This window comes from Scleropages formosus, chromosome 20 (genome assembly GCF_900964775.1).
Source record: "Scleropages formosus chromosome 20, fSclFor1.1, whole genome shotgun sequence".
NCBI lineage: Eukaryota > Metazoa > Chordata > Actinopteri > Osteoglossiformes > Osteoglossidae > Scleropages > Scleropages formosus.
Genome location: NC_041825.1, coordinates 934,332 through 957,437, shown reverse-complemented (window position 1 = coordinate 957,437; position 23,106 = coordinate 934,332). Strand labels below are relative to the sequence as shown.

Sequence of the window (23,106 nt, the reverse complement as noted above, 5' to 3'; positions counted from 1 at the left end):
GATAAACGGTCAAAGAATTATCATTATTACAGCGAAAGAATCTCGCGGCTTCTCCCGCCCATAGTGCTTCCCGTGTGAGACTGGACAGTTGTGTGGCGGAGAACAGATTACAGAAGACGAAGCGCAGAGCTAAATTAGGAGAATAATTTAATATCTCTACGGTATATGTGCACATAAGAAAAGTTCCTGTTTGTTTTCAGCGTCTCTCTCTTCCTCTTGACTTCTTTCCTTTCGGCTGCTGCGAGAAGAGCTGGCGGTGCAGCGTTTCGTGCCGCTGCCTTCGCACCTAAAGGTTGCAGATTTGAATCTCCCTGCAGTTCCCTTGAGCACAGAATCGAAAGTCGCTTTGGAGGAAAATGTCAATGTCATGCAGTCCCTTCAGACTTGCACCTTGTTTTGCTGCGCCACCTAAAGGAAGACGTGCGCTAAATCTGTGTACATTGTGTCCGTAGAGACGCCTGCGCCACATCTGCCGCACCTGTTCCACTGGGTAGCTCAACTAGAGCCACATTTGGCTCCGTTATATTTCTCTGCGGGAGGCACGGTGGTGCAGCGGGTCGAACCGGCTCCTGCTTTCCGGTGAGTCTGGGTTTCGAGTCCCGCTCGGGGTGCCTTGCGGCGGACCGGCGTCCCGTCCCGGGTGTGTCCCCTCCCCCTCCGGCCTTACGCCCTGTGTTGCCGGGTTAGGCTCCGGCCCCCCGCGACCCCGTATGAGACAAGCGGTTCAGACAGTGTGTGTGTGTGTGTGTGTGTGTGTGTGTGTGTGTGTGTGTGTGTGTATTTTCCTTTGTTCGTTTTTCTCGTGTGAATGCAAGCGATCCCTCAGACAGCAGCTCCAAGTGAAATGTCATGGAAGCACAAGCAGAGAGCGGAAAGCATCAGCGACTAAACAAGCACATGCTCTGGGTTTCGGGATCGAACTCTTTTCTGTTACGCTGCCCCTTCCGCATCGGCCCCCGGAAAGCTGGAAAAGATCTCGACCGCAGCTCAGCTTTCGGACGCCGCTGAGGACCGAGGCTGATCTCTCGGCCAGACTTTGGCTGCAAGCGCAAGAGTAGAATTTCTCGCTGCCGCTTTTTCAATCTCCCTTCAAGAGAGCAAAACTCGTCTTCTTCCGCTCAGCCTTTGCGACAAATGTGGCGGATTGCAAAACACGCTTCGTTAGAATCCAGCAAACTGAGTAGAGAGAGAATTAAGGACCCGGCGAGTGCAGTCTTTCCACTCGCTGTCCGCCCCTTTCCTCGTGGGCAACTCTGCTCCAGATGTACTACGGTAATGAGGTAAAACTGCCAACAGTGACAATAAATAAATAAGACGCCCGCACTGCGAGCACAGCGGTAACAATTCGCCACTCGGAGCACGTCGGAGACCCGGGTTTGGACTCAATCGCGGGATCGTTTAGCGTCAAGGCTCTCGGGACAAGGCAGCGCTCCTAGTCGGGGACGGTCGCGGTGAATCCGACGTGGAAACGTCGTACGTGGGGAGAATCCGAGGACGTGGTCGATGAGGACGTCGCGAGGGTCGATGCCGTAGGAGACGGGCGAGGGAACTAGGAGGACAGCAGACAGGGCACCGCACTCGGACCCCCGGAGGTTTTCTTTTTTTTGGATACAGTGTTAGTCTGGCGTACGGTCATTGACCGTCCTCTTTGTTTCTTTGCCTTGTGCTTTTGTTCGGCGCTCTGTCACCGTGTGAGAAGAGCTCATCGAAAATGCACTGAATTGAACTGAATTAATAACAGAACCAGACGTGTACAATCGACGTCTCCCTAAATATTTCAGTCCTCCAGGGCGGTGTTGCTTAGGCAATGTGCTCACACACAGACGCAGGGCCTGTACAAACACTCAGCAAACTGCGTCGCATTAGCAATCGTTTTAAAAACGAAATAAGTGAGAGTACATCTAAAAAAACATCACTTTTATGGCTACATTAATTTTTTATTTTCTTGTTCTTTCATCATTTTCTCCATCTCATGGAGTGACTGTTGCTGCATCTTTTTTCATTTTTATAGCAGATTAAACTTTTTACCGCAGACTCCATGTCTCCACATTAACTATATGCTTGTTGATGTTTTTGAGCTGTTAGACTTCTATAAAGCTGCAGGACGCCAATATCTTTCTTTCTTTGCCGCCTCTCAAGTGATACAGCTTCCTGTTTCCACACTTCCACAAGTTCATATATTCACGCAGAGGAAGTCAACTGGCAGAGGGCGTGGTGGTGGTGCAGTGGGCCGGGCCGGGCCGGGCTGGGCCGGGCCCCCTCTGTGGTGGGTGTGGGGTTCGAACCCTGCTTGGGATGCCTTGAGATGGAACGGTGTCCCGTCCACGGTGTCTCCTGTCCCCCTCCAGCGTTACGCCCTGTGTTGCTGGGTTAAGATCCAGCTTTCCATGACCCTGCTCAGGACAAGGGGTCATAGACTGTCTGTGTGTGTGTGTGTGTGTGTGTGTGTGTGTGTGTGTGTGTGTGTGTGTGTGTGTGTGTGTGTGTCAATAAAAAAAAAAATGCAGCTTCAACACACTGATTATGTGTAAAAGAGGCCACGCCCCCTAATCCGGGAGTCATATGCCACCCTACCATTGCCACTGTGTTGCACGCCCAGGGATGTGACAGTGTGCGTTCTGCAGCCCCTCTGCCACGGAACATATGTGTCCGGTACTGGGCCTTTAGCATGTCCCTCCGTCTGACTGGGGGGGGTAGCTTATCAACTGGCTGCACAGTAATTATGATTACAGGGAATAAAATCCACTGTAAAACTACACTTGTCCTAGAAGACACACCCAGCGATGTGCTGTAAATATTTGCTTTGCCGCCACCGCCGCCGTCATTGAGATCCTGCGTCATTAACGTGTGGCGTGAGTTGCGCTGTCCCTCCTTGTCCTGGTGACACCGGCGCCTTTAGGGGGAGGCACGTGCCGGTGGCGCAGATCGACCAATCCTGGAACAGCCCCAGAATGGCCTGTTCAAGCATGGTTTCCCAGGATGCCCCTGGTATGTGGCAGGTCACAGTGAGGTGTTGAGCAAACAATGATATGAGTGTGTGAGAACAAACACAAAAGAGGCCAGAGGGGGTATAGCTCAGTGGTAGAGCATTTGACTGCAGATCAAGAGGTCCCCGGTTCAAATCCGGGTGCCCCCTTGTTTTCATCCCTCCGAAAAACAAGAACGTGGTTACCATAGTTACACACTAAAAGATGCTTTTATTTTTAGAGCAGCACGCTTCCAGCAGTACTGTGTTTTTACACCGGGGGCTCCTGGTCTCTTCAAGATGCCCTCTGTGAATGTCGTGCTGTAGAATCACTCAGCCTTAGCTGCGCTTCACATTTCAGCGCTCGTACCTGAGCTCTCCGTCTGCTTCCACCTTCTCTGTGCGCGTGTGCGCGTGTGCCTGCTGCCACACGCGCAAAGCCACTGCACGCATGCGCACAGAGAAGCACTCGGACCCTTTTCCCTAAACACTGCCGTGCACCATGAGTCCCGTGGTCTTGCGTGAATCACACCGGCACCGCTAGCAAGTCACTGTTCATGCAGGGCCACAGCGAGTCGGTGGAGCCCCAGGTTTCGCCGTGCGCCTCCGACCGCCTCGTGCGGCACGTGGGACAAATGGACCGATGCGCATCCGTTCGGAATCGTCGTAATCCGGCCTAATAATGAACAAACGTGTCTCGGCGGACCGGAGGCACCCGGTACTGTAGTGGTTAGAGCTGCTTCTTCGAACCAAAAGGTCACAGATTCCCATTCCAGCTGTAAGAGCCTTGAGCAACGTGCTTACCCTATGTTGCTGCAGTAAAATCACCTCGTTGTATAAATGAGTAAGTAAATGTAAGTCGCTTCGGAGAAAACGAATGTGGCGACCAGTAACAATGAAACCTGCGGCTAGAGTTGCGCTATTAAATTGACATCAGTCCTTAGTTGTGATCGGTTGAGTTTGTGCGTAGGAGTACATTTCAGCGTGCAGTTCATCCTAACCCAGTAGATACTATACTCTGCAGACGTACTGGTCCACCGGTCCACCGGTGCACAGATACTGTACTCTGCAGACGCACTGACCCATTCGGTAGCACACCCCGTAGACGTATACGGCCAGCATACGTCTACAGCGCGCTTGCGCTTTTCCCCAAGGTCTGGCGAGAAGGAAGACGTAGGCACACGGACACAAACTGTGGGCAGGGCAGGTTTACTAGAAACGTATTATTACTTGACGATATCCCTTAAAAGAGCACAAGATATTTCAACGAACATTTTTAAATGGATTCAGTACACTAACATCTTTCACATCTTTTCAGGAAGAAAAAAAAGACATTTTTACAAATATCATCGTTTGTTCCTTATTTTCCCTGCAAGAAACAGTGAAAACATGCAAAGTTTCTTTATACGATCAGTAAATACCAATGATCATATTCTGTACAGTTACCAATGAAATAAAACTATTTTACACACACTGAAGTTTCTTCGAACATTCCGAAAGAAAAATGCATTAAAAAGCTATTATTTGTATTTCTCTTGTTTCGAATAAAATCCGTAGTATCTGTTTATACAGTATATCCATACTTACAAAGGAAACTAAGTACTTTACACAATTGACAATAGAAAGTTCGAGTTTGCAAAACATAGACTTGTTGTAAAATCCTGTCCCAGAGTGTTTGTTAAGGGGCTGGAGACTTGACTTTGACCTCAGAACAGTCCTTTGTCTCTGGCTGACAAATTCATAGTAAACATGTCGACAGCAAAGGCAATAGTGGATTCCACGCCCCCCCACCCCCCGCCCCCCCAATGATTGTTATAGCTAAAGAAAAAAAAAAAAAACGCTCGTGCTGAAAATATTAAGGATAGTACGACATTGCAAAAATGAGATACTGGCAGAATAATAGGATATCAAAACAACACACGAAATAAGTACATCTCAATTCCAGCAGAAATGAAGGGAAAATGCTGCGAAATTCCCAAACTGGAGGGCTGAATTGGCATCGGGGCAGGAGAGTCCGGCACACCGCGGTAAGACGTACAGATGGTCCGGCGCAGCAGCAGCAGCAGCAGCAGCAGCAGCAGCAGGTACAACAAGATGAGCCAGCGGATGCAGCCCAGTGGCACTCGGCCCAGTCACCGCACTGCGTTCTCTGCAGAGAACCCGTGAGTCGAGGGAGACCCCGCAGGGCCCCGGCATGACGGCGCGTCGGTCGAGCAAGAGACGCGCGGAGGGCTGTTCTGCGGTCGCGGAGCCCCTCGGCATGAGCTAAAGGTGTGCGGTTCCACCCGTTTGCAGAGGAAGAGCAGCGGGCGGAGTCGGCGGAACGGAGCAAACGGACACATAACGGCTTCTGGGAGAGCTGCGACAAACACGTAGAGCGGTCGGAGGACAAGAGTCGACGAGGCGACAGAAGTGCGCTCTTGTGCGGTCCTCTGCGGTCCTGCGTGCCGGCGCTCTAGGAACAACGTCGAGTAACCGATGCCCGTTCGCCCTTCGGAGGCAGCGTTGCGGCACACGCGTGACACCAAAAGCATTTTTTTTAAACCTGAATTCATGTGCATTACAGCTGAGCCATAAGCATCTTCTCCTCGTGCTCCCAATAAAGCAGAAGAGGGAGCAAATGGAACGCTGCAGCTGTGAGCCAAACTCCCGTGAGTGTGAACGTGTGCGACTTCCCAACCGCAACGTCTTATGGGCTCTTTATCATTTATCGTCAACGTTACCGTTTTCACGGCGACACTAAATGAAAGAGCGCTCTGCGAATACGGCTGCGGGGCTGGGGCTCCGCCGCGAGAAAGCGCCGAAGTTCCCGAAGCGAGCTGCCCGAAACGGTTGCGACGGAACCGCGAGACAGAGATGCTCTTCGACAAATCCGGCATCAACGAGAGCAACGCACCAAGGAAGGGAAGTCCAGTCCACTAGCTCTTCGATTACCTGAAAAGGGTGCGCTTCCACCAGCGTCTGCTCGTCACAATCGGTGCGAAGTAAACATCGTGGTAAACGACAGCTATTCATCAACTGAGAAACAGGCACTTATTCAAGAGACTGCAGACAGTATTTGGATTATGGAAAAACAAAGCATGAAAGAAACTCAGGGTGTGCGTTAAAAGAGCGACACGCTGCGCAAAACAGTGAGAAACATTCCTAAATGCGAGTAAAAGGTGAGGCTGCGATCATGAAAATACACACAACTACGCATAGGTAATTGTGAGATTATAAGAAGGGCCAAACCACGAAGCCTACAGACTGTGTGTGTGCGTGTGTGTGTGTGTGTGTGTGTGCGCATGTGTGAGCGCGCGCAGAGAACAAGACAACTGCTTCCATTTCCACATTGTGACTTGTGACAGACCAGCGGTGACACTCCTCAAAATCAGCGTCTCAGAACAACGCGCAGAGCCCACGGTCCTCAGCTCCCTCGCCCCGGTACTTTACAGCGGTACGCACTGCACGTCTGCCGCGAAGGAAGCTCCCGGAGATACCCGGTGAGCCGAACAGCCACGCGCAGCGCAGCCTCTTGCGCTCAGTGACTTTTCTTACCCCCTCTCTCCACGAGCGTGTCGTGCTCCGCCAACGGGAACACGCACTCTCTTCTTACGTTCCACGCTAAAATCACTGCAAGGAAATACCTTTGACGACTGCCTCGAAGGGTAAGAAGGAACAGCAAAATCATGTCAGCGCACCTCGGCGGCACAAGAGCGCTCACGGCTCTCGTCAAGAGGCCTTTTCCGAACCGGTGATGCCGGACGCTGCCGACGGAAAGCAAAGGTACGAAATGCTGGCACGCCCGAGGCGCGGGTGGCGCTGCGGTTAGAGCTCTCGCCCTGTATTCGGAGGAACCGCATTCAAATCCCACCTCCTGCTGTAGTACCCGCGAGCAGGGCACTTACCCTGAATTGCTCTGGTGAAAAGTACACGGCTGTACGAAAGGGTAAATCGCCGTGGGCTGCTTAACACCGTTAGTCACTTTCAGAGAAAAGCATCAGCAAAGTAAATAAAAGCAAAGTCATCCCCCGTATTAAAAAGGTTTTCATTTATCTGGTGCACCACCATCGATACCACTTATCGTTAATCTGTTCGCATCGTCATTCGCCATCCGGTCTGACCCCGTGACGTTCGGTCCGGTGCGATGGAGGGAAACCGCGTTCGAAAATCGCGTCGAGCGGCCGCGTCAAGGAGACCGTGAGACGCACTGCATTATGGGAACCGTGTACCCACGCTCTCGGCCGTCGCCTCACGTGCGTGTTCACGTGTTTGTGTTTGCGTTCTCTGTTTTGCAGCACCGCACACGCACTATTGCAGTCAGTCCCAAATTTTTTTCATATATTGTTATTATTAATTGTATTTCATTCCATTTTAACGTGCTAAACAACTTTTTCCTTATGATATTAGGCATCATTTAGGATGAATTCTGGGGTGGGCCTGCATTTCAGTCTTTAAGCCATTCTTTTTCATTGCTTTTAAACATTCGGTCCGTTTTCGGGAGCAAATTGGGACTGGATAAGGGGGGTGAGTATCTCCATCCTAAGAGGAGTAACAGTTGCTGTGTGTCCACATCCATCACACAGTCTGGAAAAAAAGACGCATCTCGCAGCTGCTCTCTTGGATAGAAAGGCTCAGCGAGAAAAACACTCGTAAATTCTGTCAGAGAGGGTTTGCCCTGAAAGATCTCCGCTGCCCACACATTTGGCATTTTCGACCGAGGCCTGCGCGCAGGTGCTCTTATGGGTTCGGCAGGCGTCCCTTCCCTTCCCCGCTTCGCGCAGAGCCCTCCCGATTGCGGACTCTGAAAACACGGGTTCGATGTCCCCTTCAACGGTCCCGTCAGTCGCGGTAACGCTGCATTTCCAGTTGAGCGACTAAATGAATGAATCACGTAGAAAAACGACAGGCAGAAACAACGAGGCACCAATTTATAACGAGCTCCGGTTTTACCCAATTCTCAACAAAGACATTCATTAATTGGCGGTGTAAAACGGGGTTTTGCACCCGCAAAGAACAAAGCGGGGCTTCGCCGTACGGTCCATCCTGAATGTGCACCCCGGTTCCTGCTGTGTGTCCAAGTGCAGAAAGAACACAAGTGCCGGTGCGCAAGCTGTGCGGGAGGAAAGCCGGCGCTGGGAGAAGGCGCGGAGAGTGCGAGCGCCGCGCACTCGGCAGCGGGAAGTCGTTACGGAGCAGCAGACTCTGGCAGCGGAGGACGGTTCGCTCCCCGGGATGGGTCCGCGGCGCAGCAAAGGCTGAAACGCTTCGCTCGCAGCTGCTGTGACTTTGACTGCGGTCAAACTAAGACTCTGATGCTCACTCCACACTCGAGGGAGAGAACAGGCGATTACAACGGGGGCGAACGCCAGTCATCGGGCCCCCTAGTGGCAGGGGGTGGAACTGAGAGGTGTGAGCACCGGGAAGAGTCGCTGCTCTGAACATCCAAGAGAACCACCAGGCGGAGTTCGGGAACGATGAGGGAACAGGCAACATAGTGAGGACTGGGAAGTACTGGGAAGGACTGGGGAGGACTGGGGTGCAAGACAGACCCTGAAACGCTGAAGTGCTGCATAATCGTCACAGGACAGGTGTCAATGTGGACAAAACAATGCACCGGTCCTCCATTCTCGGCCGAGTACTCATGCAGTACTAACATGCGGTACGACTGTACTTCTAAGCGCAATTGAGTATCTGGCAGTATTTGTCAAGTACTACGTGTGTAAAGCTGTTTTCTCTCAGCGTTCCCCAACTCCCCAGCCCGCCGGCCGTCACCCCGCTTGCGAGACATTCTCCGAGCCGGAAGCGTGCTCAGCGGACATAGGCGTCCCTTGCCCAGTCCTCCTGGTTCTGGTTGTGACCCAGCGCCGAGCTCGCGCCCTCCGGGTCCTGGCAGTACCTTTCCCTGGGTCTCGTCCGGCCCCGTTTCTCCGGCGCTGGCGCTCGGTTCAGGTTCTCGCGGTCGGGCTCCGCCCCCTCGTCCTCCCAGGAGGCCTGGCGACCGTGGAACTGGCCAGGATGCGGACGTCCGCCGCCCCGACAATAGGGCTCGGGCTCCTCGTAAGGGTCCGTCTCCACGTCCATGCAGGAGTCGCCGGCCTCCGTGTAGGCTGAGTCCCGACTGCCCTGAGTCTCCGAGTCGAAGGTGTCCTGGCGCGAGAGAGCGCGTCCGGCCCGGGCCCGGGTGCGAGCGGAGCGCAGGTGGACCTGCTGCTGCGCGGCCAGCGGCTGCTGATGCTGCTCCCCGCCCGGGTCGGCTCGGAAGTCGTCGAGTCCCGCCCGCTCCGGCAGAGACCCGTCCCGCTCCCGCTCTCCGTGCGCGAGGTACGGACTCTGGTGCCGACCGGCCGGACGCCACACCAAGCCGCCGTGCAGCATGCGGAGAGAAGCAACACACCGAGGTACAGGCAGAGGGTTAACGAGCATGTTAATGACACTTCAACGCACGGCACGGCACGGCACAGGCTCCGTCACCCAGCACGGAGGGCAGAGGGCATCATTTAAGACACGTCTTTCACTCACCCATCGCGTGATTCTGGCATCACAGTTTTGCTACAATCTTTCATTTACCGCCTCCAGAAGCGGATTCGCATTTGACCAGTTGATGCCGCTTAAGACTGAAATCGTGTTTCATTGCCGTGGGAAAGAGGCCCGTATAAACCGTCCCACCCTGAGGATGGCAAATTTGAATAAAGCCGAAAAAGTAAATCACAATGAAATAATACGTCAGCTAACCCAAACCCGAATCCTCGGGAGAGCTGTCGCGTTATCGGAGACGCTTTCCCACGTCTGTGCGCCTGGATGTGACAAAGAGCCTTGGACTCAGTCCCCGAGGAGCACAGGGCGATGAGCCTTGTCGTCATGTATAACTGTAGTTTTCTCGAAATTCTTCTCAGCAGCTTCACATTTGGAGCGGACTCGACCTCGACGTTTTATAAGTACTGTTATTAAAATTTATTTAGTCGTCACCTTTGTCCCACTCAGCTCACGGTGAAAGAGAAGCACCTTTACAATGGTCTAACGTTTAGGTAGGTGGTTAAAGCTGCTGCCTGATTCAGATCCGCCCTCCTGCTCCCGATACAACCAAGGCACTTACGCTGAATTGCTTCAGTAAAATACCCTGCTGTATAAATAAGAATATAACTGTATGGAGCTCGATGTCGTATCGCCCTAACGCTGGCAGCCGCACTGGACAAAGATGTCAGGTTTTAAGATCAGTAACAACATGAATAATTTACATGCAGTGCTGAGAAAACAGCTGTTACAACTTTGGTGGAATCATCTGGATTTTTGCATTAAAGCTCCTAAAAATGTGATCTCACCTTCATCTAAGTGATAATAACAAATAAAGAGAGGCTTTACATGTCATACTTCGCTGACGTTCACTAACCACTTGTCCAGGCTGGGGGTGGGGGGGTGGGGGGGAGGGGCACCCTGGACGGGACGCCAGTCCATTGCAGAGCAGCCACACACACGAATCCTAACCCACTGACACACTAAGGACAATTTAGAGCCACCAGTTCACCTGAACTGTACGTCTTTGGAGGAGACTGCGGGACGAAACCCGCGCAGACACAGCAAGAACGTGCAAACTCCGCAGAGACAGCTGGATTCGAAGCTACGCCCAAACAGCCCAGGCGCTGCGATGCGATGCGGCACTGCCGTGTCGACCCTTTCCGTGTCTTTATTGAATGGATGAAACAGTGAAGGTCGGTGATGGAGAAAATACGTGACTCTTCAGGACAGCGATACCTTGAAAAGAGGGGAACTGGAGCCAGGTGTTCTGGTGAGCTGAGGTGTGGCTTTGAGCCGAGCCGCCCTGTGAAACACCTCAGCGTCTCGGTTCCCTGTTCTTCACACCAGGATTATGCTGAAGAGCAACGTGAGCCAAAGGAACGAGATTGTAGGGGACCTCAGGATGAGAGATGTTGAAGCTCTTCAGACAAAGGGCTACAAAAGCACCAAAGACTCGAGTCTCCATCAGTCCACAGTCAAGCAGACGTTCAAGAAACACACAGTACGTCGGTGTAAAACGTCGCGTGTTTTTGCGTTTGCTGTTGTGACTCGGAGTGGGGGTGCGGTGGCGCAGTGGGTTGGACCGCAGTCCTACTCTCTGGTGGGTCTGGGGTTCGAGTCCCGCTTGGGGTGCCTTGTGACGGACTGGCGTCCCGTCCTGGGTGTGTCCCCTTACGCCCTGTGTTGCCGGGTAGGCTCCGGTTCCCCGTGACCCCGTGAGGGACGAGCGGTTCTGAAAATGTGTGTGTGTGTGTTGTGACTCGGATGAAGATCAGATCACATTTTCAGAGCAATTCGTGCAGAAATCCAGGTAATTCCTAAGGGTTCATGAACTTTCTCTCACAACTCTAGCAGCATATTTTCCTGGAGAAAATAAGCTAATTTAATTTTTCTTCTTTTTCAAAATTTATAATACTATTAGTAGTAGCATTAGTAGCAATGGTATTAGTACGGGTTAATATTTTTTATTCATAATATCTATACATGAGGATTTTACAGAACATCACTCATGAGTAAATTGTGGGGAATCTGTATGATGTCACATCTGTATGATGTCATTGTATCTCCTGAGGAGGTCATTGTATCTCCTGAAGGAGGTCATTGTATCTCCTGAGGAGCACATTGTATCTCCTGAAGGAGGTCATTGTATCTCCTGAGGAGGTCATTGTATCTCCTGAGGAGCACATTGTATCTCCTGAAGGAGGTCATTGTATCTCCTGAGGAGCACATTGTATCTCCTGAGGAGCACATTGTATCTCCTGAGGAGCACATTGTATCTCCTGAGGAGGTCTTTCAGCAGCTCCAAAATGAAGTTCCGTGGCACCTTCCCCTTCATCGGGAACACTGGGTTTGGCTCGACGCTCTTCAGAAGTGCTCGTCTGGCAGACCGTTAAGAGCGCAGCCCACCGTCACATGGACAGCGCGGGCGGCTGAAGGCCTCGCACCCTTTTCAGTTCCGCCCGGTCCAAAAGCAACAGGCTCCGCGGTCGCAACATACGTTTCCCGTATCGCTCATCACTCATCAAACTTTCCCAAGTCATCGGAGGTGCCGCGGGCTCCAGGCATCGAGCGTTCTACTTTTCTGAGAAGCCATGCAAATTTTACGTTTCCGGCAAAATGACCGACCGACAGCGCCGATCTGTTCGAAGCTTTCGACTTCAGCGCGTGCTTTACGTCTGTGTGTCTTTCAGTTGTGTCACTTTGGTTTTACCGCCTGTAATATTAGTAAAAATACATAGAGGTAAGCACAGAGCCTCTAGCTTTGTGCGTGTGTGTGCATGTGCGTGTGCGTGTGCGTGCGCGTGTGCGTGCGTGCGTTTAGCTCGTCACGGGCTGTGCTAGTTGCCCCAGCGCAAACGTGCCCCCTCATAACATAATCGCTGAGCACAGCTCCATTCTCTGGTTACGGGGGCTGGGGAAGTCACGCCTCCCCAGCTCAGGTCCCTACAGCGCGTGTTCCTCCACCTCCTCCTTGAGGGCTCCGGGAACCTCCAGGCCCGGCCACATGTCCAGGTTGCGGCGCAAGGACGTGAGCACCTGTACCTGGAGGTTAGAGACGGGCTCGGGCGAGGCGGCCAGGGCGGCCGTGACCATGGTGCGGCTGAGCAGGGGGTTGGGGGGGGTGCTGCTAGGCGGGTGCGTGGCCCTCCAGTAGGCCTCCAGGTACTCGGCCAGGTGCTCGCAGGCCTCCTCCAACTGGTTCTCATCCAGGATGATGTCAAACATCTCCTGGAAGACGAAGCAGGTGGGGGACAGAAGGCAAGGCCAGCAGCGTAAGTACCGTGTTGGTTCAGCACGCAGGCTGATGTCCCGCGCGTGGGGTCGCTCTGGCGCCGCTCGCCGAGGCTCTCGGAACATCCGGCTGCAGAAAGGGACACGACTTTGGACAAGTGGCTAAGCTGAGGAAGACAAGAACAGTTTGTGTGTTCCGCACACGCGGAGCGAGTACCGCGTGTACCGTGCGTACCGCGTGTCCGCGGACGAGCGAGTAGTAAAGCACGGTCCAGTCCGCCCAGCAAAATTCTGCATTCGTTCTTTCCCGATGTATAGTTGACAGCTGTTTGGGCCGTAGCCGCACCGCCGGAGTGTCCTCCGGGACAATAATGGCACCGGCGGCCCTGGACTGGGTCGAGTTCTGATGGTGCCTTGTGATGCTGCAGCACGTCTTTCGTCCGCAGAGGACAAGCAAGGACGCTAAGGATCCTTTTCGCTGATATTCTACGTTTAATCACTTCTTGCCCTCAGCTTTAAGCGGTTGTTTTCCGCACGGCGCTTTTAAATTGCCGGATCGCACCGCTCCGGTCCGTGGTGCACAGCCCGTCGTGACAATCCGCTCTAGCTCTACTCTGCTTGACCTCTCGCCGCCAAACCAAGTGCACGTAATGAGCGTCTAAAAGCTGACATTCCCCCCCCCCCCGCCCCCAGTGGGTGCGCCAAGAGAGTCGAGACCCTGCTTTGCCTTCGTGCCGGGTGGACGCTCACCGGGGGGCACTGGGCCAGCTTGTCCGCTGCCACCATCTGCACGTTGAGGTGTTTGGCCTGGGACTTTCCTCTGGACTTGATGAGCCTTTGCAGGACCTGGAAACATGAGCAGTTCCTCTCATTAGAAATGAGCGATAACGAACGGAAACGACCGAAAGTAATTTGAGGAGCAACGAAGGCCCAGAACGATGAACAAACACTAATGCCATTATAGCCAGTGTACCTGGCAGGGTGTCGCTCTACAGCTAAGGCTTCGTGACACCTTCATGCGCCGAACGTTAAGTCTTCTCGAGCAGCGCCGAGTACCGCATTCGTGCAGATGTCATTAAGTTTTCCGAATCCCTCGAGAACGACCGGCGCAACTTCGGGGCGCGGGCCACGGGCGATACGAAAGGCCCCCCGCAGGCTCGTCCCCCGCCCCGCAGCAACACCGGCAGGGCGTAGACCGCAAAGGGTGGGCGGGAGCCTGCGGGCTGAGAAGGGCGCGCTACCTTGGGGGAGGAGATCTTGATGTAGACGACGATGGGGGCCAGCGAAGTCTTGGCCAGCTGGGAGGGGTGGTTGATGGTATCGGCATCCAAGGCCACCAGCTGCAGGGTGCGGGCCAGCTCGAAGATGCGCTCGATCTCACTCTGTACCTCTGCTGCAAGGAGGAGGAGGAGGAGGAGCACAGGGAGGTGGGTGCGCCGCTCGCCGAGCCTGCGGCGATGCATCCACGTGCTTTCGGTCGCCGCGCACACTACAGACCGTGCCCTTCTGGTACGGTTGTACCGTTAGTCAAAGGCACAGCTTCTACACAAAGGAAAGGGACGCAGCGTGTAAATAAAAACAAGCGTCGTGAATAAACATCTCGCACGATGGGATAAATCTGTGGCGTGAAATGACCGCAAAGGCAAATTTCCGGAGGAGGCGCAGAAGAGACAGAAACGCGACTCGGACCGGGCGGGGACGCCGGACCGGGACGAGAACACGGAGCGCACGAGCGGACGGGACCGGATCTCGGGACTAGCGAACAGGACTTGAGTGGACAGGTGAGTAAACGGAGCGGGAAGCACTAAGTAATCGGTAGGAGCCGCGGCAAAGAGCCGACGAAGAATCCGGAACGAGATGTTTGTCCGTCGCTCCTTTTACCTTCCTGGGATTTGGTGTCTATCGACTTCACCGCTTTTCGATGAGTCCGATTTTCTGAGCTTGTGACAGTAGCATAAATGAAAAATGAACATTTTTTACGCATGAGAACGACAAGAACACGTTTCATAATATTTGCAGCAAAAATGATTATTCATAGCTTGTCTTCTCCTGTTATATTCGCATTAATGTAATATCAATAAGCACGTGTCCAGTGCGGAGCCACAGAGGTGCAGAGTCTATCGACAGGGAACAGGGAATAAAGAGCAAGAGCACACCTTGGACGGAGACGTGATTGCGGTTCATAGGCTGAACGGCACTGGACGCTGGAACAACGTGCAGCGGTCGAGAAATATTTTTTTGCAAGGAAGAAACAAGAATAATTACAAAAAAGAAAGTAAATAAATGAATAAAATAAGACACGCAAAAAGGTAAATGTAAAATGTAAAAATGTAAAAATGGAATAATACATACATACATGAGGGAAAAATGGAGCGGCAGGTTGACAGGCGGATCGGTGCGGCGTCCGCAGTAATGCGGTCATTGTACCGGTCTGTTGTGGTGAAGAGGGAGCTGAGCCGTAAGGCAAAGCTCTCAATTTACCGGTCGATCTACGTTCCTACCCTCACCTATGGTCATGAACTCTGGATCATGACCGAAAGAATGAGATCGCGGATACAAGCGGCAGAAATGAGTTTCCTCCGCAGAGTGGCTGGGCGCACCCTTAGGGATAGGGTGAGGAGCTCAGTCACCCGGGAGGAGCTCGGAGTAGAGCCGCTGCTCCTCCGCATCGAGAGGAGCCAGTTGAGGTGGCTCGGGCATCTGTTCCGGATGCCTCCTGGACGCCTCCCTGGGGAGGTGTTCCGGGCTTGTCCCACTGGGAGGAGGCCTCGGGGCAGACCCAGGACACGTTGGAGAGACTATGTCTCCCGGCTGGCCTGGGAACGCCTTGGGGTTCCCCCAGAGGAACTGGAGGAGGTGTGCGGGGAGAGGGAAGTCTGGAGTACTCTGCTCGGACTGCTGCCCCCGCGACCCGGCCCCGGATAAAGCGGAGGAAGATGGATGGATGGATGGACATACATACATACATATACACAAAAGTACCTACACACATAGCTGTGTGTGAACGCGAACGCTGCATGTTGGCCAATCACAGCTCATGTCACATATCAGCCAATGAGAGAAAGTGTAACACATCCCAGGCCCAACATGAGCCAAGCAGGCTCTTGTCCGCAGGTGCTTTCATTCTACGGTAATTTAATGTTTTTTTCATTTAACTTGCCTTGTTTGTTTTCGGGAACATATCTGTCCTGTGTGCATAATGACGTTTTCATTGAATAAAACACTGAATATATATCTGTGTATCTGCAAGTGGGTTCCAAAGAGATTCGACCACCCAAAATCCACCATGTGCCCTTCTGCCCACAGCACGCACACACACACACACACTCTTCCAGCTGACACTGTTCTCCACAGGGTTATTGAACCATTTACACGGCTGGGTACATTTACCAGAGCAGCTGAAGGTGGGATTTGAACCTGCAAATGCTGGGTCCAAATGCAGCGGCACTAACCACTACTGACCACACACACACACACACACACACACACACTACGACAGGGGGTAGGTGCTGTGGGGGTGTTTGCCGTTAAACTACGCAGCACTCACTACACAAACATGCCCCCCCCCCCTCCCCGCTGCCATTTGTGCTTTTGGGTTAATCGTTCAATATTATTGATTAGTTCAATCAGGAGAAAAGCAGCCACAGGAAAACAAGGTGTGAGAAATGAACAGGAGTCGAACACAATCGCTACAGTTTCGTCTCACATGCAACAGTAAAGGAGGGAAGGGAGAAACGGAGTGAAAGATGTTATGTGGAACTAAGTGTGGAGAAAAGCGTCTGCCAAAGGAATAAATGCATGCGGTCAGTCATAGTGTTTCTAAAGCACTTCGGCACGAAGAGCAGCAGCGGTTTGCGCTCATCGAAATGAGTCTCGGACCCTTGGCGCCACTCATTATTCCTGCGTCTCTGCCATTCCGTGCACGTCCAAAGAAGGGCGCCACCGAGCGCGCTCGCTATTCATGCGGGAGCGCCGTGCTCAGGAATCCAGGTGCTCTCCCACACGTGCGCCGAACTCCAGGCGCTAAATGGCTCGGCGTCGCACCGTAACCACTGGGAGAAGGGTAAAGGCAGAAAAGTGCCGCTGCCGATGCGTTCAGCAGCACCGAGCGCTTCCCCGGAGGACCTTTTCTCCGGAGTCCTCGCAGCAGACGTTACGATGCGGACGAGCAGCAGGCGCGTTAGGGCTTCGGCACGAGTGCGCGGACAGAGAGCTTAGAGAGAGCGGCGAGCAGGAAGGGCTCCTTTCGGCGGGAGATACATACCCAGTACGTCTGAGCGAAGAGAGGCAGACAGGACAGGAGGGAGGACAGGAAGAGGGAGGAGGGCGAGGAAGGACACCATGAGAGAGAGAACAGAAGCCGTGTGAGACTCAAACAGCTGGAAAGAAGAGCAACGGAAGAGCCGCGTGTTCGTGAGGCCTCGTTACTGCGGAACCTCTGACGCGTCCGAGCGTCCCTACGGCCAACTCGTACTGGAGCGCTCGTTCGGAAACTCTCCACCGCGAGGGGACGGCGTCTGAGCGACACATCGTCACCTCGCTGCGGTGCTTCGCGGTGTCATGTAGCTACTGGTGGAGCTCAGAGCCGGACGTAGGGCCCTTCCTCACGCTGGACCCGACAGCCACCTGGGAAAGTGCGTCAACCCGTCTCCGAAACAGTCCACCAGCGCCGTCCACCTTCTTTACACACCGAGGGACACGACTCAGTGTCTCCCCGCTGCCAACCAGAATCTTATGAGACCATGATTCGATTCCCCCCCCGGAGCTGCTGCTCTATAACCCAGATCACATACCGGGGTGCGTAAAACTGACCCCCCCCCCCCCCCCCAATGGGGACAGTCAGTCATATTGTCCCCGAGGCGACTAACGCCAACGAGGGGAGAATGAACTCGGCAGGCTGAGCTATAGGACAGCGCGCAGAAGGGCTGCTTTGCTGACCGAGCTACGGAGAAGCTTCCGGAAGTCCGACAGCCGCAGCCGCAGAGGCAGCGCAGACACAGTTAAGTAGAGAAAAGGAGAGTAAATGAAGAATAGATGAACAATAACGTGTTCCAGGCCATTAGAATAACACTCATCTACTTTTGAAAAACCAACATTTGTACTACGGTAAGAAGGGAAGAGGCAGTACGCGGAGGACACAAACAGTTGGGGAGTCAGCGCTGGCCATCGAGACGCACATTTTGCCGGGAAGCGGGCAGACAAAGCCAGGGGAACGAAGCAGAATTCCAGAGACGGGGGACAAGTTGGACACCGTGGTCCTGCTGGTCCAACCAGAACTTTCCGGAAACATGAGCAGCCCCAAGGGGCCGAAGTTCGTACAACGAACGCCGTTTTGGGCAACGGAGCGTGACGCCGTGTAGGTGTCAGCTGGACCTTCTCGAGTGAAATACACACGGTACGTAGCGCAACGGAAATACTGCATGTGTGAGAAGAAGTGGTGATGCAGCCAGCGTTGATAACGTACGTGCATTTGTAAATACAGAAGCATACATGTAAATATGTTGCGAAACACACTTAATGGGGGACGTTATTTGAGAAGTTGTTCGCTCGTAACAAGGTCGCCGTCGGTGATGCGTTACAGGTCGGGGAAAGCGGACGCCGGACGCCGGAGCGTCTCTCCTCACCCAGGCTGGAGCGGGCGCTGGAGCGCTCGATGATGGTGTGCTTGCTGGGGTTGTTGAGCACGGAGCGCTTGGCCAGCGAGATGTCAGCCGTGACGCGCGTGATGGATATCCTGCCGGCGACGAGGAGAGGCGCGTTAACGTCGGCCCGAAGCGGAGAAAACGTCCGTCCCCGTCCCCGTCCCCGAGCGGCGCTCGGCGCTCCCACTTGGCGCCAGAACCGTTTCCCGCACTGCGCTCCTGCACCGGCGCTGCGGCACTGACGGGGTACGTCGTCCCGCATGCAGAAGCGGAGGAGCGTCACTACGGTAAAGTGCACTTCGCCATGCTGTGAGCGTCCGCGCCTCCGGGACGGGACGAGCAGCTCTTACAGGTAGGCTCACGAACGTCAGGAAACTGAGAATGGCTTATTAGGCTCGGTTAGCTGGGTAATCGGGTAAAGTGCACCGGGTGATTCCAGAGCGGACATGACCGCCCGCCTCCCGCATGCAGTGAATTACACTGAATTTACCCGGAATTTGCTCCCGTGCCTCACCGGACACTTTCTGCGAAGAGGATAAACGAGCGCTGACGCTCCTGCATGTCGCACTTTACTGCGCACTGAACTTTCCGGAAGGGTTCCCAACATCCGGCGCTCACCTGCCCTCGAACTTGTGCTTGAGGAAGTCGAAGAGCGCCTTCTGCATCATGTCTGTCACCTAAGGGCCAAAAGGGGGAGAAATGGAATGACTTCTGTGCTCCGGGTTACAGCTCAGCATCATGGGAAGAGCGCAGTGGCTTAAAATGATGTCAATGATGTGCTAAGTTTGCCGTGGGGCACGTGAACAATACGCGGTGCGCGCAGCGTGCGCAGTGCGAGCGGTGCGAGCGGCGTGCGAGGTGTTACCTCGTAGCCCTTGAGCGAAGGCCCCACCAGGACGATGGGTCTCATGGAAGGCACCACATCGTAGGGAGGAACATGCTCCATCTGGACCCGGGATGGGGGGAGAGAGAGGGTGGTCGCTCAGAGGGATGGATCCCGACGAGCAGCGCGCAATGTGCCGCGCGCACACGCGCACACACACGCGCACACACGCACACACCTGCACACGCACACAGAGTGAGCAAACGGACAGCGTGCCACTAGCTGCGGTGCGACGGCACTCTCACAGTCAATGAGATGTTTCTCCGAAAGCCCAAAGCTTTTCTTCCACGGCTCAAGAAGTCGTACAGCGTCAGTAGTGGGACCCCACGCCAGTGGCGCGGTGTGGCAAAACAGACATTAGTCACACACGCATCTTCTGCAAAGGAAGCTGCCGCCCGCCGACAGCCCTGCAGTATTTCATAGTATTTCGCGGTATTCTGCAGCGCTGTGAGCCGCACTGTACACAGGGACACCGTCGCTTCGCACGAGGATTTTAAATCCCCGGCGAGAGGAAAGACCTCGGCGCTCGCTTCGGAGCCAGGCTGCCGTGTACCGAAGGCGCGTGCTGTGTGGCACGTCGGCTTCCGCGATGCGGGCGGCCCCTCACGTCGTAGCTGTCGGAGTGATTCGGTTTAATGACAGCGGCGCGCGAAAGGCCAGGAGACGGCTGGAGGGCACGGCCACCCGCGGCGCCGTCCCGCGCTCGCTGTCCGACGCACGTCCCGGCAGAACGCGAGCGCCTGGCGAGGCCAGGCGGCAACACACGAACACGTGTCCTTGATCGACGGTGGGCTGCCGAGGTCCCGCTAACACGTCTCGGTGCCGTTCTTGCGCTCTCCTGCGTTTCCGCGGCTGGGCTGCTGCCCGAGGGCCCCGTTACAGCTGCCAGCTAGAGAGGAATCAATCGGACTTAAACGTGGGCCTTCGGAAGGGAAAGGGGCCACGCGCGTCCCGCTCACGTGGCATCGCGGCGGGATGAAACGGGCTCTCACGGAGGCAACATGACATTCCGATGTGAGAGAGAACAAAGTTGGGAGAGACTCACCGACTTCTGTTTCTGTTTAGCCGGGCCGCCTACCGTCGGGCGCACGCAAGCCCAGCAAAGGGGGAAACCACAGACGGAGGACAAAAAGACAAAGAGAAAACAACAAGAACACAGAGCACAGGTGTTATTGACAGGCGGAGGCGCAGCACAGGGCAGGGGGAGCTGGCAGCACCTGGGGGGGGTGGGGTATCACACTGCAAGTTTTACTGAGGTCCAGGTTCCAAACTCCACATCCTGCTCCGCGATGAAGCCGTGTTATTTCTGCTAACATCTTTCTTCCTCTAGAGTGTGCGCGTGTGTGTGTGTGTGTTTGTGCGCGTGCGTGCGTGTTGGGCCTGCGCAACGGCCAGCCAGCCAGCTCACCCTTCCCAGCAAGCGAGGCACAGGACTCACGGTTACCATGGCAACCACATACGTACGGGGGGGCTGACGGGGGCCAGAGGAGGGAGCAGCAGGAGGCGTCAAGGGAGGTTAATCAGAGAGCCCGCGTTAGAGCGCGACCGGTCGACTAGCAGCAGCAGGAGGATGACGAGTAGGAAGAGGAAGAAGGGAGGAGGAGGAGGAGGAGAAGCGGCCACCGTGTCGCTGGGACCCCACGGGTTACCTTCTTAAAGAAGGGCAGGCGCTGGATGTGGGCCAGCGGGGAGCCGGTGCTGCCTGTGCTCGACCTGGGAGACAGGGGGTCCGCCGGGGACTCGGGGGGCTCTTCCGCGTCCAGCTCAAAGGGGTCAACGTCTGACCCCCCTTTAGAGAGCTCCGCGGCCGCTGAGTGCGTTGTTCGGAAGACGGGGGGGGGTCAGGGTTCACCAGGAGGAAAGGTGGGTGCATCAGTGAGAGTGTGGAGGCGTGGAAGGAAGGAATGAGAAAAAGACAGGAAGGACGGGGGGAGAGGAGGGAGATGAAGGACAGGGAGGGCGGGAGGGACAGGAAGGACAGGAAGGGTCTCAGTCAGGACTGGGACGGTAAGACAAACACCTCGGCTGTACTGCAGGTATGAAGGAGACGAAGGAGGGGGATGAAGGAAGAGCCGAAACCTGCTGATACACGGTTCGGTGACGGGGAAGGCAGGTGAGAGGGGCGGGGTGTGTGCACACACACACACACACACACACACACACACACACACACACACACACACACACACGCACGCGCACACTGGGTGAAGCAGCGGACTGGGCTGGACGGTGGCGGCTGTGTGCAGTGGTGCAGGGGGTCGTGAATATTGGGCAGTTTTAACAGAGATGCCTACAAGGAGCAAGAAAGTGAATAAGGGCGACGTCCAGGTGAGTTTCTCACGCAGCGACAGGCTGTCAAATTTCTCATTTTCACACACACACACACACACACACACACACACACACACACACACACACACACACACACCCCTCTCTCCCCTGCTTAGTGGAGCCAGTAATAACTGCACAAGTTACAAAAGCCAAAAAGGATTTCTGGGAAAGATTTAATACTTTTTCTGCTTTTGTCTCTGCGAGAAAAAACACACCTGACCCAGTAATGATGAGACACGAATACGAAAAAAGACCAAAAGCAGTTTCTAAAAGTGCGTTTGTGTGCAGTGTGTGTCGCTGCTCGCTGTTGCTGTGTTTCTCGCCGCGACGCGAATCTCTTCGATGAACATTCAACGTCCTCGATCCTTGGCACGGGCGCAAACCGATATCTTCGCACCCCGAGCTGCGGCTCCTTCACCCGCGCTCACCTGGACCGGGAGGAGTGGGCCTGCGCGTTCCCGTGGCGACGTCGCCGAGGCTCGAGCTGGAGTTTCCCCCCGACTTGCTGCAAAGGCGACAGGTTCACAAGCACACACCGGTGTGGACACACACACACACACACACACACACACACACAAGAAGAGAGCAGGGTGTAAAAACGGGGGCTCTTACTAGAGCGGCATGCAGGGCCGAGCAGTGGAATGAACCAGTACGGGTTTTGTATAAATATCACCGAAGCATTCATCGAACATTGTGAGATACACACACACACACACACACACACACACACACACACATTTTCAGAACCGCTTGTCCCTTACGGGGTCACGGGGAACCGGAGCCTAACCTGGCAACACAGGGCGTAAGGCCGGAGGGGGAAGGGGACACACCCAGGACGGGACGCCAGTCCGCCGCAAGGCACCCCAAGCAGGATTCGAACCCCAGACCAACTGGAGAGAAGGACTGTGGTCCAACCCACTGCGCCACCGCACTCCCCGTCTTGTGAGATACAGACAAGTGTTAAAGAAAAGTGACGTGTTGCACACTGTACTTTTCTACGTGAACTGCAGCCCCGGAAGGTTTCTTACTGTGTTTTTTACTACGGTTAATGCGTCACAGGAGGTCGCGCGGGTGCTTCACGGACCAGCGCAAACGTGGGTTTGAATCCTGCTCATCGTGCGAGGAGATGTTGACGCACGTTGACTGGCGGCTCCACACTCTCTTTACTCCTTGTGTGTGTGTGTACTGTTTGTACTGCGTGTGTTACACTGCTGTGCTCTACTATACTGGGGGTTTACCGCAGTAAATAACACCGTTCGTCACCTTGGATTGAGGCGTCACATCAACAGCGGCTGATAATCGCTCAACTCGACCGCAGACCAAATTGTCTGCATCTCACCGCGTCCCGTGCAGACGGGGGGCGAGGGGGCGGAACGCACCTGGAAGCCAGGCGGCTCTGCCTCATCCTCTGCTCGTGCTGCAGACGCATGTTCTCCAGCTTGACGGGGCTGGGGATGAACCCCACCTCGCAACCCTCCTTGACCAGGCGCCCGATCCACCAGTCGTTGTTGTACTTCTGCGCGGGGAGGGACGGAGAGCGGGTGAGGACGGCGCGGGAC

At 54.6% G+C, this 23,106-nt stretch overlaps 1 protein-coding gene and 1 non-coding gene across 11 annotated transcripts in view; one reads left to right on the top strand and one right to left on the bottom strand.

The window, feature by feature from the left end:
• The first annotated feature begins 3,064 nt into the window (after window positions 1–3,064).
• On the top strand, window positions 3,065–3,136 carry trnac-gca (transfer RNA cysteine (anticodon GCA)). Its single transcript has one exon. It is a non-coding gene; the product is annotated as a tRNA-Cys (tRNA).
• A 1,068-nt stretch (window positions 3,137–4,204) lies between these two features.
• The window catches only part of LOC108919588 (voltage-dependent L-type calcium channel subunit beta-1-like), a 40,850-nt gene continuing 21,948 nt past the window's right edge, over window positions 4,205–23,106 (bottom strand). For 4 of the 10 annotated variants that reach the window (XM_018727716.2, XM_029246824.1, XM_029246825.1 and 1 more), the window contains 11 exons: window positions 22,927–23,063; window positions 21,976–22,052; window positions 20,866–21,026; window positions 19,199–19,279; window positions 18,952–19,010; window positions 18,316–18,425; window positions 16,956–16,964; window positions 13,933–14,084; window positions 13,442–13,537; window positions 12,503–12,688; window positions 4,205–9,277 (listed from right to left, as the gene is read on the bottom strand). In XM_018727716.2, coding sequence (XP_018583232.2) covers window positions 8,756–9,277; window positions 12,503–12,688; window positions 13,442–13,537; window positions 13,933–14,084; window positions 16,956–16,964; window positions 18,316–18,425; window positions 18,952–19,010; window positions 19,199–19,279; window positions 20,866–21,026; window positions 21,976–22,052; window positions 22,927–23,063 — 1,590 coding nt within the window. In that variant the 3' untranslated portion in view covers window positions 4,205–8,755. Of the gene's footprint in view, window positions 9,278–11,762; window positions 12,689–13,441; window positions 13,538–13,932; window positions 14,085–16,955; window positions 16,965–18,315; window positions 18,426–18,951; window positions 19,011–19,198; window positions 19,280–20,261; window positions 20,291–20,865; window positions 21,027–21,975; window positions 22,053–22,926; window positions 23,064–23,106 lie in introns of those variants that run through there. The other 6 variants (XM_029246826.1, XM_029246821.1, XM_018727725.2 and 3 more) reach the window with 4 other exon arrangements.